At 38.9% G+C, this 14,443-nt stretch overlaps 1 protein-coding gene across 3 annotated transcripts in view; it reads right to left on the bottom strand.

Moving 5' to 3' along the window:
- TBC1D32 (TBC1 domain family member 32) overlaps positions 1-14,175 on the bottom strand; it is a 205,515-nt gene extending 191,340 nt beyond the window's left edge. For all 3 annotated transcript variants that reach the window (XM_027551099.1, XM_027551101.1, XM_027551100.1), the window contains exons 1-3: positions 14,022-14,175; positions 13,692-13,849; positions 3,447-3,608 (exon numbers count right to left, since the gene is read on the bottom strand). In XM_027551099.1, the coding sequence (XP_027406900.1) occupies positions 3,447-3,608; positions 13,692-13,846 (317 nt within the window). In that variant the 5' untranslated portion in view covers positions 13,847-13,849; positions 14,022-14,175. The remainder of the gene's footprint in view (positions 1-3,446; positions 3,609-13,691; positions 13,850-14,021) is intronic.
- Between the last annotated feature and the right edge of the window lie 268 nt (positions 14,176-14,443).

Below are 14,443 nucleotides of genomic sequence, written 5' to 3'. Positions count from 1 at the left end.
TACTAACATTAAACTAAGATCCTCCAAAACCCTACAGGTAGAATTTTAGAGCTAGATGGAAATATAAAAATAATCTAGTCTACCCTTTATTTTACAAATGAGGAATATGAGATGTGTACTACTGAAATTTCTATACTTAAAAAGGCAAAAATTAAAAGCAACAAGGTATAAAGATTTAAATAAAGATAATGAATAAAATGGGCTTCCCTGGTGGCTCAGATGTTAAAGTAAATAAAATACTAAATTTGAAATCAGAAAACTTGGATTGGAGTCCTCACTACTTTACCTACAAGCTCTATCATTATAAATAAGTCTCTTTTTTCTTAACTATACATGAGAAAAAGAAAACAATCTAGGACTTCCCTAGTGGCAGAGTGGATAGGAATCCTCCTCCCAATGCAGGAGACACGGGTTCAATCACCGGTCCCGGAGGCTTCCAAATGCTGCGGAGCAACTAAGACCATGCACCACAACTTCGAGCCTGCAAGCTGCAACTACTGAACCCATGTACTACTGGAGGCTGCACGTTCTAAGGCCCCAAGCCACCAACTACTGAAGCCCAGGAGCCTACAGCCTGTACTCCACAACAACAGAAGCAACCTCAATGGGAAGCCTGCACACTGCAACAAAGAGGAGCCCCCACTCACCGCAACTAAAGAAAGCCCAGGTGCAGCAACAAAGACTCGATGCAAGCAAAAAATAAAAATAAAAAATACAATCTAGGAGCACTCTTCTATTTACTAGATGGGATGCTGTCCAATTCATGAATCATTGAATAAAGGCACTTAGAGCTTTAAATTAAAAAAAAACAACACACAATCAAGCTGATCTAGTTCGCATGGTCATAGCAAGAAATAAATAAGAGTATATATCTGAAAGTTCCTTGTAAATATAAAGCATGATAAAACATATGTCCATTGCTTATCATTATAATAATGGAAATACATTAGAAAATAAACACAGAAACTTCCCTTTTTTATATCCTGGTTAGTGGATCATTTTAACTACATAAATCTAAGAAAGGATAGGTAAGGTACTCTCCCATAAAAGTAATAAAATCATGCGGGGGGATTTGGATAAAAATAGTAGACTGAGATTTTAAAGTTTAAAGAAATTTTAAAATATATTTTAAATTATATATTATATACATTATACAGCACCAAATACATTATTTCTATATATAACTTATACATTATATACTTAATCATGTTATTTAATAATGTATAATTTACATATTATATAACTATAAATAGAATATACATATAGCTATAAATGTGTATATTTTTACAGTCTCATAAATTATGAGAAAATACAAAAATACTGTAAGAAAATAAGAACAGATTAGGAACAATACAGAGGGAAAACACATACAGAAAAGAACTACTATAGAAGTGAGAAGCAGCCCAGGGAAAATTCAAGTTTAGAAGTTTATAAAGAGTAAGAAGGATAACACAACACCGTTAATCAACTATAATCCAATATAAAATTATTTTTTTAAAAAAAGGCAAGAAGAAATTGAATTCTAAGACACTCTTTAGACTAACTGGTGAAGTACATATAGGAACTGAGTTAGGAGGCCCCAGCTTCCTCTTTAACACATTCCAAGCACCAGGAAACAGGGAAGTATAACAATGTCCCGGTAGCAATCAATAGCTATCCACCACAGCTGCGCTCCCTTTCCACAGTAACTGGACTGTATAGCTGAGCGTAGGAGTGAACTACACTCCCCAGACTCCATTCCAGTTAGGTATAGCCATGTGACCAACATAAACTCCTGTCTCCTTAAAACTAACAATAGAGTGGGACTTTCCTGGTGGCACAGTTGATAAGGTCTGCTTGCTAATGCAGGGAACATGGGTTCAATCCCTGGTTCAGGAAGATGCCACAGAGCAACTAAGCCTGTGTGCCACAATTACTAAGCCTGTGCTGTAGAGTCCACGAGCAGCAACGACTGAGCCCACGTGCTGCAACTACCGAAGTCTATTTGCAACAAGAGAAGCCACTGCAAGGAGAAGTCCATGCACCACAACAAAGAGCAGCCCTGGCTTCCTGCAACTAGAAAGCTTGAGTGCAGCAAAGATCCTATGTAGTCAAAAATAAATTAAAGTGTTTTTTTAAAAAGCCTACAACATACTGATTTAATAAAGGAAAATAAAGTAAATCTCAATAACTTACAGGGTAAGGGTAATTAAAACCCATAGAGTTTCATTTTAGACATATTTTCTCCAGAAAATATAAATTTCTTGAAAACACACAAACATGAATTCTTCTACAAGACATATCAGCAAACTAACCAAAGGAAGACAGAATAAAACAAAAAACAAAACTAGAGAATAAGACCCTCAATATCAACAGCTAAACAAACTGGAACTCAGTAGCAACTGTAGGTTTGAAAAAGCCTAGGACAGAATATGGACACCACTGAGAAGATTCCTTCATAGTCCAAGAAGTTAAAAAAGAAAATGCTCTAAGAGGTAGTGAAAAAACCAAATCAATTAACAATGAAAATAAACACTGTGAGTACTTCCACTTATATATACAAGATTATATTAACATGATAGATCTTACAAATGAATTGTTTCATGTGCAAATACCTCTATTTAAAAAATAGACATCAAAATGTTTAATTAAGAAAGCAATTTGAATTATTACAGTAAAAATGTTTTTAATAACTATACTATTACATTAGCCCTAAGTAGTTTCTGAAGAAACACACACACACACACACACAAAAAGAAAAATATTCTGTTCAACATAAAATCTTTCATCCATGGTTCACAAAGAACACATCCATTAAGACATTTAAAATCTTTGTGAGGTAATTATTATTATATTAATTTTACACATGAGTGAACTAAAATGCAAGAAAATTAAATGTCTTAACCAGAGATAAAAAGTAATCACTAAATACATTTTAGTAATATTTAGATAGCCTAAATATCTCATGTAAAACTTTGCTTTTAGCATTAAAAAGTTTTCATTTTCTGACTAAGACCTTTAGTCCTCCTTTTAGAATATTTAATGATATTGCCAGAAATAGACTATTAGGAATTATAATGAAGAGGGTTTCCCTTACCTGTGGTTTCACTTTCCACAGTTTCAGTTATTAAATGGAACATGCCAGAAATAAACAGTGAGTTTCAAATTGTGTGCACTCTGAATAGGCGATGAAATCTCTCAGTCCTGCCCAGCATGTGAACCATCCCTTTATCCAGCCCTGCCTGGTAGCCACTTAGTAGCCATTTAGCCTATCAGATCGACTGGTCAAGTCATCCTTATTTTACTTAAAGCTGAGTGGAAGAGTGGCATGATCTGACTCATTGGTTTAAAGACTCATTCTGGCTCTTAAGAGAAAAAGAGACTGCAGGAGACATGGGTTAAGGGTACTTTCAAGGAACCCTATTGAAAGAAAAACTACTTTAAAATATTATTGGGGGCATACTCACTCTTTAGATTCCTGAGTTCTTTTAGTAACATGCTGTACAACTGTGTCATAGCCAAATTCCTCACCCTGATTCTGCTCAGATGTCCATTTTTCCATTTCTTCTTCAATCATAGACCCCAAAGTGTTGCATATATACTGTCTAAGGTACTTCACAAATTCATAGCTGAAACAAATATTTGAAAAATGCAGTAAATATCATGAATTCATCTATCAACTGTACCCAAAAAAATGTTAGCACAGAAAAGACCTGTAACATAATTAGATTTCTTACCTTACTCTAGGATTAAATGAGTTATTCATCCCAAATCATTCAGCTAATCTAAAATTTTGTTGTTTGTTTTTTTTTTTTTTTTCCTGAGAAAATTGGCAAAATTCACATTTAAAAATGACAGTAGTGGATAGCAAACTTCGGGACCAACACAAACTTTAACGGGTTAGGACCTTTCTATACTTTGTTATGGTTTGCATGTGATGCTTAAGCATAGGGAAAGCAGTTGTTAAAGACTTTTATAATTGTTCAAGTTGATGAAGAAAACCACATTAGAACAACAGTAATTATAAAAGAATTAAATAGGAAAAGGTTAAGCTCCAATCATCAGAAGTTTTTTGTACATTTGGAAACTGTGTACATTTTGAACTGCCCTAAATTTCACCTAATCAGCTTTTGCCTGATTATGTTCACAAAAAGAAGTATCTCAGAAAATCCAACACATTGGACATTTTCCTTCATACTCTTAGGTTGATGCCAAAATTAAAACCCATTTGCTAACGCACAACAATACAGCAAACATGAGAGGGCAAGAGTTCCAAAAGTGGGTAATTCTTTATGAAACACATTTAGTAAAAGTAAAGAGCAATAGTTGTTAATTAATATTATGATTTTAAATGATTTAATAAGTTTTTTTGGTCTTTTAAATGACAAAGATAATTTAGGACAGGTCATCTTTGTAAATGCCACTATGTTCAAGACTTATAGCTTGTATATATACCTGTACTAAGAGCCTTGCATATAATATGTAGCACAGAAGCTCAAGGAGAGCCTGAATAATTTTCTTCAACATAAGTCCATCATACTATCCAGCATACAGTCTTCAGTTTAATATTTATAAAGGGATTGTATGTCCACTAAGGAACAGCCATCTTACCCAGGTAGCCAAGGGATCTCATTCTCAATTTTAACTGAGATTTCCTGCCCTGCCCATTTTCCCTCAGCTCTGAACACACTACTGCTTCCTGGAATCTCCAAGTCTGCCATAGACATTTCAGGCCCCAAAAGCCAAGTAGAGATATTTATTATGAAACATGTAGTATTACAGCAAAAGTACAAGCTCAGAGTCAAAACAGCCTGAATGCCAGCTCCAGCTAATAAACTCTAGCTGGAGTGGCCTGGAAGAAATCTGTTTTCCCATCTGAAATTTGGAAACAATGTCTACTTCATTCCTAGACAAGAAATAAAAAGGATATTCTTCACTCCCGTAGCTTCAATTTCAGATTCAACGCAAACAAGTGATTTCTTAAGCTCTTCCTTCAGCCAAAATGTCTCCCAGAATAAAGGCACACTTGTTACTATACAAGTACACCCCATTTTATTGCACCTTATTGCACCTCACAGATATTTGAGTTTTCAACAGACTGAAGTTCTGTGGCAACCCTGTGTCAGAGCAAGTCTATCAGCAGCAAGAGCATTTATTCACTTTGTGTGTCTGTCACATTTTGGTAACTCTCACAGTATTTCAAACTTTTTCATTATTATTATATTTGTTACGGCAATCTTTCAACAGTGACCTTTGATTTTACTACTACAACTTGCTAAAGGCTCAGATGACAGTACTTCTAGCAATAACATATTTTTAAATTAAGGTATGTATTTATATGCAGAGTACATCATGAGAAACGCTGGACTGGAAGAAACACAGCTGGAATCAAGATTGCAGGGAGAAATATCAATAACTTCAGATATGCAGATGACACCACCCTTATGACAGAAAGTGAAGAGGAACTAAAAATCCTCTTGATGAAAGTGAAAGTGGAGAGTGAAAAAGTTGGCCTAAAGCTCAACATTCAGAAAACGAAGATCACAGCATCCGGTCCCATCACTTCATGGGAAATAGATGGGGAAACAGTGGAAACAGTGTCAGACTTTATTTTTTGGGGCTCCAAAATCACTGCAGATGGTGACTGCAGCCATGAAATTAAAAGACACTTACTCCTTGGAAGGAAAGTTATGACCAACCTAGATAGCATATTCAAAAGCAGAGACATTACTTTGCCAACAAAGGTTCATCTAGTCAAGGCTATGGTTTTTCCTGTGGTCATGTATGGATATTAGAGTTGGACTGTGAAGAAAGCTGAGCGCCGAAGAATTGATGCTTTTGAACTGTGGTGTTGGAGAAGACTCTTGAGAGTCCCTTGGACTGCAAGGAGATCCAACCAGTCCATTCTGAAGGAGATCAGCCCTGGGATTTCTTTGGAAGGAATGATGCTAAAGCTGAAACTCCAGTACTTTGGCCACCTCATGCAAAGAGTTGACTCACTGGAAAAGACTCTGATGCTGGGAGGGATTGGGGGCAGGAGGAGAAGGGGACGACAGAGGATGAGATGGCTGGATGGCATCACTGACTCGATGGACGTGAGTCTGGGTGAACTCCGGGAGTTGGCAATGAACAGGGAGGTCTGGCGTGCTGTGATTCATGAGGTCGCAAAGAGTCGGACACGACTGATCGACTGATCTGATCTGATCTGATCTACTTTTTTTACACAACTTTACTGCACAGTTAATAGGCTACAGTGAGGTGTAAACATAACTTTTATGTGAAAAAAGGAAACACCCCAAAAAACCATATGACTCGCTTTACTATAATACTTGCTTCATTTCAGTGGTCTGGAACAAAACATACAGTATCTTTAAGGTAAACCAATATATTAACTGCCCATTGGACAAGGCTACTTTGTTTTATCACCATATGAATCAGCACTGCTGCTGCTGCTGCTGCTGCTGCCTAGTTGCTTTAGTCGTATCCAACTCTGTGCAACCCCATGGATGGCAGCCCACCAGGCTCCCCCGTCCCTGGGATTCTCCAGGCAATAACACTGGAGTGGGTTGCCATTTCCTTCTCCAATGCATGAAAGTGAAAGTGAAAGTGAAGTCGCTCAGTCGTGTCGGACTCCCAGCGACTCCATGGACTTCAGCCCACCAGGCTCCTCCATCCATGGGATTTTCCAGGCAAGAGTACTGGAGTTGGGTGCCATTGCCTTGTCCACCAATCAGCACAACCTATACCAAATCTTTCATCCTATCCACCGACTGCAAGCCATGTTCTCCTCTGACATATCTTTGTTAATGGTACCATTCTTCAATCGGATACCTGTGTATAGCCTCAAACAATCTTCTCCATTACATCTCAGATCTAACTAGTTAGCAAATGCTATAATTATGTAAATTCTTCCTCTATAACTTTCCTTTCCCACTGCCACCAGATTAATGTGCATATTTTTGTAACTGTAGCTAAACAAATACCCTCTAGCAATGGCCCTCTAGTAAGTCATCCTATAAATCAGTGGTTCTTAAAGTATAACATGAATAAGAATCACCTGAAGGGCTTATTAAACTACAAATTGTTGGGGCCCACTCTCAGAGCCTCAATTCAGGTCCAATGTGGGCACAGGATTTCACATTTCTAACGAGTTCCCAGGTGAGTCTGATGCAGATGCCAAAGCTGCTGGTCCTAGGACCGATATTTGAGAATCACTGATCTAGACAGATTCTGTGCTCAGGTGACTTTTAAACTAGCATAAATTTCTGGGAGCTTCTATCAGCAAATTCCTACAATGTTGTGTTGTTTCTGGTGTACCTGCTGCATGCTAAGTCGCTTAAATTATGTCCGACTCTTTGTGACCCCAGGGACTGTAGCCTGCTAGGTTCCTCTGTCCATGGGATTCTCCAGGCAAGAATACTGGAGTGGGTTGCCATGCCCTTCTCCAGGGGATCTTCCCCACCCAGGGATCGAACCCATGTCTCTTGTTTCTCCTGCAATGGTAGGCGGGTTCTTTACCACTAGTGCCACCTGGGAACTCACCCCTTTAGTACAGTGAAGCGAATTTCTGACATGTTCAAATTTCTATTTCAAAATATACACAATTGTATTACTATAAGGAAAAAAATACATAAAACATGTAGTACCAAGTTTGTTCCAGGAAATCATCCTCTTAGCTATTATAAACAAGAAATTTTTTGATCAGATTAGAAAAAGTATCAGTAATGATTTATTTTAAAAAGATAAGTTATGAATTATAATACTGATATGTGAAATTCTTAAAACAGGTTATATTCCAGAATTATAGGATTTATTATATGATAAACAACCTTACATATTAGTATATAAAAGATTATATGCTGAAAAAAAGAATGAATATTTTACACTACCTACAACCTTTTAGGCCAAAGAATAAGCCTCTGAATCATGATGTGAGTGCTCACTCAGTCGTGTCCAACTCTTTGCAACACCATGGACTGTAGCGCACCAGTCTCCTCTGTCAGTGGGATTTTTCAGGCAAGAATACTGGAGTGGGCTGCTATTTTCTCCTCCAGGGGATCTTCCCAACCCAGGCATCAAACTCCTGCATCTCCTTCATTAGCAAGCTGATTCTTTAACACTGGGCTACCTGGGCTTTGCCTGAATCATGATGAACGTTACTAAATGCATAATTAATTACTGAAGCACACATATAATTCTTAATGATTTCTCTATGCAGGGATAACACTCTACACAATGGATGTTTTCCTGAAGTAAGCACTTAAACACACTAGAGTTCACTAATTTAGAAAGTCATTGGTAGATTCTTCTGTAAAACCAAAAATAAAGTCAATTCAATAAATATTGTGTTCCTTCTCTATCACACTAAAAATATACCGGATTAGAGGACCACAAAGATGAACACCTACATTAGAGACTGCTACAATCATTAGGGTTGCCAAGTATTTTATAGAGAGCTAACTAATGAGCAATTCTCACTGAAATCCAAGTAAGTAAGCTCTAACTCAGGCTTCCCAGGTGGCACTAGGAGTAAATAATCCACTTGCCAATGCAGGAGACATAAGAGGTGTGGGTTCGATCTCTGGGTTGGGAAGATCCTCTGGAGGAGGGCATGGAAACCCACTCAAGTATTCTTGCATGGAGAATCCCATGGACATTGGAGCCTGATGGGCTTATAGCCCAGAGGGTCGCAAAGAGTTGGACACAGCCAAAGCAACTCAATATACATGCATGCTCTAACTCTGAGGTTCCCAACCCTGGCTGTATATTAGAATCACCTAGAGAGTTTTTAAAGAGATGGGAATACTAGGCCACATGACCTGCCTCCTGAGAAATCTGTATGCAGGTCAGGAAACAACAGTTAGAACTGGACATGGAACAACAGACTGGTTCCACATCAGTAAAGAGTACGTCAAGGCTGTATATTATCACCCTGCTTATTTAACATATATGCAGAGTACATCATGATAAATGCTGGGTTTCATAAAGCACAAGCTGGAATCAAGACTGCTGGGAGAAATATCAATAACCTCAGATATGTAGATGACACCACCCTTACGGCAGAAGGTGAAGAAGAACTAAAGAACCTCTTGATGAAAGTGAAAGAGGAGAGTGAAAAAGTTGGCTTAAAGCTCAACATTCAGAAAACTAAGATCATGGCATCCAGTCCCATCACTTCATGGGAAACAGATGGGGAAACAGTGGAAACAGTGTCAGACTTTATTTTTTTGGGCTCCAAAATCACTGCAGATGGTGACTGCAGCCATGAAATTAAAAGCACGTACTCCTTGGAAGGAAAGTTATGACCAACCTAGACAGCATATTCGGAGAAGGCAATGGCAACCCACTCCAGTATCCTTGCCTGGAGAATCCCAGAGATGGAGGAGCCTGGTGGGCTGCTGACTATGGAGTCGCACAGAGTCGGACACGACTGAAGTGACTTAGCAGCAGCAGCAGACAGTATATTAAAAAGCAGAGACATCACTTTGCCAACAAAGGTCCGTCTAGTCAAGGCTATGGTTTTTCCAGTGGTCATGTATGGATGTGAGAAGGACTATAAAGAAAGCTGAGCACCAAAGAATTGATGCTTTTGAACTGTGGTGTTGGAGAAGACTCTTGAGAGTCCCTTGGACAGCAAGGCGATCCAACCAGTCCATCCTAAAGGAGATCAGTCCTGGGTGTTCATTAGAGGGATTGATGTTGAAGCTGAAACTCCAATACTTTGGCCACCTGATGCAAAGAGCAGACTCATTTGAAAAGACCCTGATGCTGGGAAAGATTGAGGGCAGGAGGAGAAGGGGACGACAGAGGACGAGATGGTTGGATGGCATCACCAACTCAATGGACGTGGGTCTGGGTGAACTCCGGGAGTTGGTGATGGACAGGGAGGCCTGGCATGCTACGGTTCATGGAGTTGCAAAGAGTCGGACACGACTAAGCGACTGAACTGAACTGAACTCATTTGAAAAGACCCTGATGCTGGGAAAGACTGAAGTGGGGAAGAGAAGGGGATGACAGAGGGTGAGATGGTTGGATGGCATCACCGACTCAATGGACATGAGTTTGAGTGAACTCTGGGAGTTGATGATGGATAGGGAGGCCTGGCATGCTGCACTCCATGGGGTCACAAAGAGTCTGACATGACTGAGCAACTGAAATGAACTGAGAGAGCTTTTATCAAAAATACCTAGTCCAGGCCTCTGCCATTCCCCCTCTACCAAACTCCCCGGAAATTTTGATACATTTAAGGTTAAGGTTCATCATCAGTGCTTTTTTAAATGAACTCCAATCAATCCTACTATAGTCAAGACCGAAAACCAGGGAATTTTTTTTTTAATAGGAGGTCAATCTGAGTGTAAAAATTTATATAATACATACACGCATAATGAAAGCAATGCCTTCTTCCCTACCATTCTCCTCTCCTGCAAGGCTCAAATCCTAGCTGCCAGTTTCAAAGAAAAGAAAGAAAGCCTGGGTCTTTTAGAGGACATGTACAGTTTAGGGTAAAAGAAAAGTTTTTTAAAGGCTATGGAAAGCATAGATTAGGGCAGCTGCATGTGGAACAAATCCTCAGTAAGGCTGTTCTGCCTATACAATGACTTCTCAAATGACTGCATTTTCCCCTTGTCACTTTATTATACTACCTGAAATTCCATCATCCATGGACTCAATTCTCTAAACAATCATCATCTTACAAAAATGCCAATAGCCTAGAGATACTGCTTTTCCCTGTTAATCATTTTTCTTGCTAATACATCAGGACAACATCAGGCAGATATAAGGAACTACTGTTCTGATAGTGGAGATGGGATGACATAATTCTGATATATAATATGAAACACTTTGGGTGGCAACATATACCTAAGTGACTCAAGGACATTTAAAGTTCGAGGAGAGTTTTTTAGTGAGTAGAAAGACAAATCAAGATATGAGTACCTGGACTGACAGGATCTCATCAAACTCTAAGATTGTAAGATGCTATGAAAACACCAAACACAAGCATCTCCTCTTTGCTTCTTCATAAGGACTTCCTTCCTCCTAAGACAAAGATCTTAGGCTAGTGCAGCTAACACATGAATTTTGTTATCTGTACTTTTAAGACTACAAATGACTCAAACTACTTTTAGAATTATAAATTGTACTTTTAAGACTACGAACTTATTATAATTTGATTGTGTCTGGGTTTTTCCAATCAAATAGTAAACCTTAATGATGCAAGTTCAGAGAAGGAAATGGCAACCCACTCCAGTGTTCTTGCCTGGAGAGTCCCAGGGACAGGGGAGCCTGCCGTCTACAGGGTCGCATAGAGTCAGACACGACTGAAGTGACTTAGCAGCAATGATGCAAGTTAATCAGCAGGCATTTAATCTATCTAATAAACTGCTGAAGATGATTTGACATTATTACAATAGTAACTGCACTGCTGACAAGAACCATAATGATTCAATTTTAACTTGAAAAGCATTTAAAAACTGACACAGCTAAAGCAATACTTACAGACAAATGTGTAGCCTTAAATACTTATATTAAAAAAAGAAGAAGAAGAAAAGCTGCAAATAAAAGAGATAAATAAGCATTCATCACAAATTTTAAAGTTTCCCAGGAAGGGAAAACAGAGCAGAAATTTTACGAACTATAAAATAAATACATAATAGAAAGGAAAATCAAAGCTAACAGCCAGTTCTTTGAAAAGACTGATAAAGTTGATAAACCTCTAGCAGAATAGATGAAGAACAAAGGAGGAAAGACACAAATTTTTAAAAAAGAATAAAAAATGGGACAACTATGTTTCAAAAAAGTAATAGGATATTAAGGGCTTCCCTGGTGGCTCAATGGTAAAGAATTCACCTGCAATGCAGGAGACATGGGTTCCATCCCTGGTTGGGAAGATCCCCTGGAAAAGGAAATGGCAATCCACTCCAGTATTCTTGCCTAGGAAATTCCACAGACAAAGGAGTCTGGTGGGCTACAGTACATGGGGTCGCAGAAGAGTCAGACATGACTTAGCAACTAAACAACAACATTAGAATAGTAACAAAAACTTTTATACAGATAAGTTTGAAAATATAGATTAAATAGACAAATTCCCAGAATATGATCCTAACAAAAACTCAATAATTTCAAAATATTTTAAAGAAGTATTTGCATGTGAACTAAAAAACAGAATTTAACCCCAAATTTAATGCTTGATGTGGCTCTGTTTGAGGCAAATTAGTATTACATGATTATAAAAGACATTAATGACATAAAAGACATTTCTCAAATCTGAATTTGAGAAAGTTGAAATTTTCTTATATTTGTCTGTTTAAGTAATGAATCAATAGCTAAACAATAAAAGCTGGTCTCTGGTATCTCCCGGAGAGGGCAATAGCAACCCACTCCAGTACTCTTGCCTGGAAAATCCCAGGGATGGCACAGCCTAGTGGGCTGCAGTCTATGGGGTCGCACAGAGTCGGACATGACTGAAGCAACTTAGTAGCAGCAGTAGCTGGTATCTCCAAAATAAAGAATATTATCATGCAATATCAACTATCAGTAGTGGATTTAATGAAAAAATAAAAAATCATGGAAATACAAAAGAAACCATATGTATAACCAGAAATACTAATTAAGAAAAAACTCCTCCCACACTTCTTAAAACTTTCCTGAGAATCGGGAGAAAACTGTAATGTTCTCCTCCAAAAAACTGCAAATAAACACAAACTTTTGCACAGAATATTAAAAGGGCTCAAGGATCCCCTGATGCCCACATAAAAGCAGGTAGGAATTCCAGATAAGAATTTCAGAGCACCCAAAAGTCAGTAAAGCTAACATAACAAGAAAAATGTTAAACGCCATCCTTTGAGAGCAAATTGAATTAAAAATATCACTACTAATAATAAATTGAGGCACCTGGAGGTAAATTTTCATTGGAGAGGCTTAAATGATACATATGAATCAAATCAAAAGAAAAAATACTTATCTCTAAAGAAATACACCTGTCAAGATTTATCTCAAATGACCTCTCTCTCATTAAACTTCCTACCTACTGCTTCCAACCTAGAGCACGCTGTACCTTATCTAAATCCCGCATATCCCTGACATGTATCACAGACTTCTGAGTAGGCGCCTTCTCCCTTGGTAGGCACTTTCAATATCCCATGAACTTCCCTGGTTGGGAAGATCCCGTGGAGAAGGAAATGGCAACCAACTCCAGTAGTCTTGCCTGGGAAACCATGGACAGGAGAGCCTTGTGGGCTACACTGTATGGGGTCACAAAGAGTAAACAAACAACAACAAAGCTATTCCACAAGAAATTAATCTCTCCTGTATTCCTGCAGTGCTCAGAAGTCAAAATTGGTGCAGCCACTGAAATATCAGATCAGCAATGAAACAAGGATCTTGTGAACTCAAAGCTTTAGAGGTATAGTGACAGAAATCACTTGTAATAGAACTATTCTTAAGCGAACAAGAATAATTTACAATAATTTACTATGTTGCCCAGGAGAAAAAAATATATAATTAGAATATGTCGGTCACGTCATTAAAAACACAGGGGAAGCAGAAAGTTTGTTAAATAAGAAATAAAAAATAAATTCGGTATCTAAATAAATAAAAGAAAACGTAAACCTCCAACTTGGATGCTGTTTTGACAACAATCATATAACCGTCTTTATCCAACTGCATTTTGGATCAGCTGATTTGTTTGCTTAAGACATCAAAAGGAATTTTACTTGTGAAAATTTTCATCCGTTTCCTCCAGATGTAAGAGGATCTCCTCGGCGCACTCCAGGGAGGGAGCACCCGTGATTTTCTCCTTCACGCTCTGGAACAACTGCCTCAACATCGCCTGCAGCATCGCTTCGTCCTCACCAGAGAAGTGAGCCATTCTCTGTCAAAATCAACGTCCACGCCCGTTACCGAGGGTCCCGGCGAACGCCGCGCCCCGCGCACGCGCGTTCCCACCCAGCAGCCGGCGTACAGCGCCGTTCCCCGGGAGACCGCGGCCGGCGCTCAGGGGCGGGCCCTCAGCTGCCGGAGCGTCGTTCAGGAAAGCAAATTACCTTGCGTTGGGGAAACAAGAATCCTTGACGTCCCACCTTTGGCACTCGTCGCTTTTTTTACCAACAGAATTCAAGCTGCCCCGATTAACGGCAAAAAAGAGATTCCAAAATCTCTGCGGGTGGACCTGACGGCGGCACGTCAGCGCTACGCGTGACGTCATCGCGTTGCCGTGACGAATCCCTACGGGAGTGAGTGAGGCTTGACAACCTGCCCCGGCACCTACAGGAAGTTTTAGGTGCGCTCCTTGAAAAGGTTGTAGGTGGGCGGGAAAAGAGAGTGCGAAGAGAAAGGGGTCAATAAAAGAAAGTAATTGAAGTGAAACTGAAAGCAGCTTGAAAAGTTTTAATCGAGTGAATGGTATTGAAGTGTTGCAATGCTTTCTCCTTCAAACAGCTAACATCCGTTGACTCCTTACCAATCA

Source organism: Bos indicus x Bos taurus, chromosome 9, assembly GCF_003369695.1.
Source record: "Bos indicus x Bos taurus breed Angus x Brahman F1 hybrid chromosome 9, Bos_hybrid_MaternalHap_v2.0, whole genome shotgun sequence".
Classification (NCBI taxonomy): domain Eukaryota; kingdom Metazoa; phylum Chordata; class Mammalia; order Artiodactyla; family Bovidae; genus Bos; species Bos indicus x Bos taurus.
The sequence above is the reverse complement of the archived record's forward strand: the minus strand, read 5'-3'. Positions and strand labels throughout refer to the sequence as shown.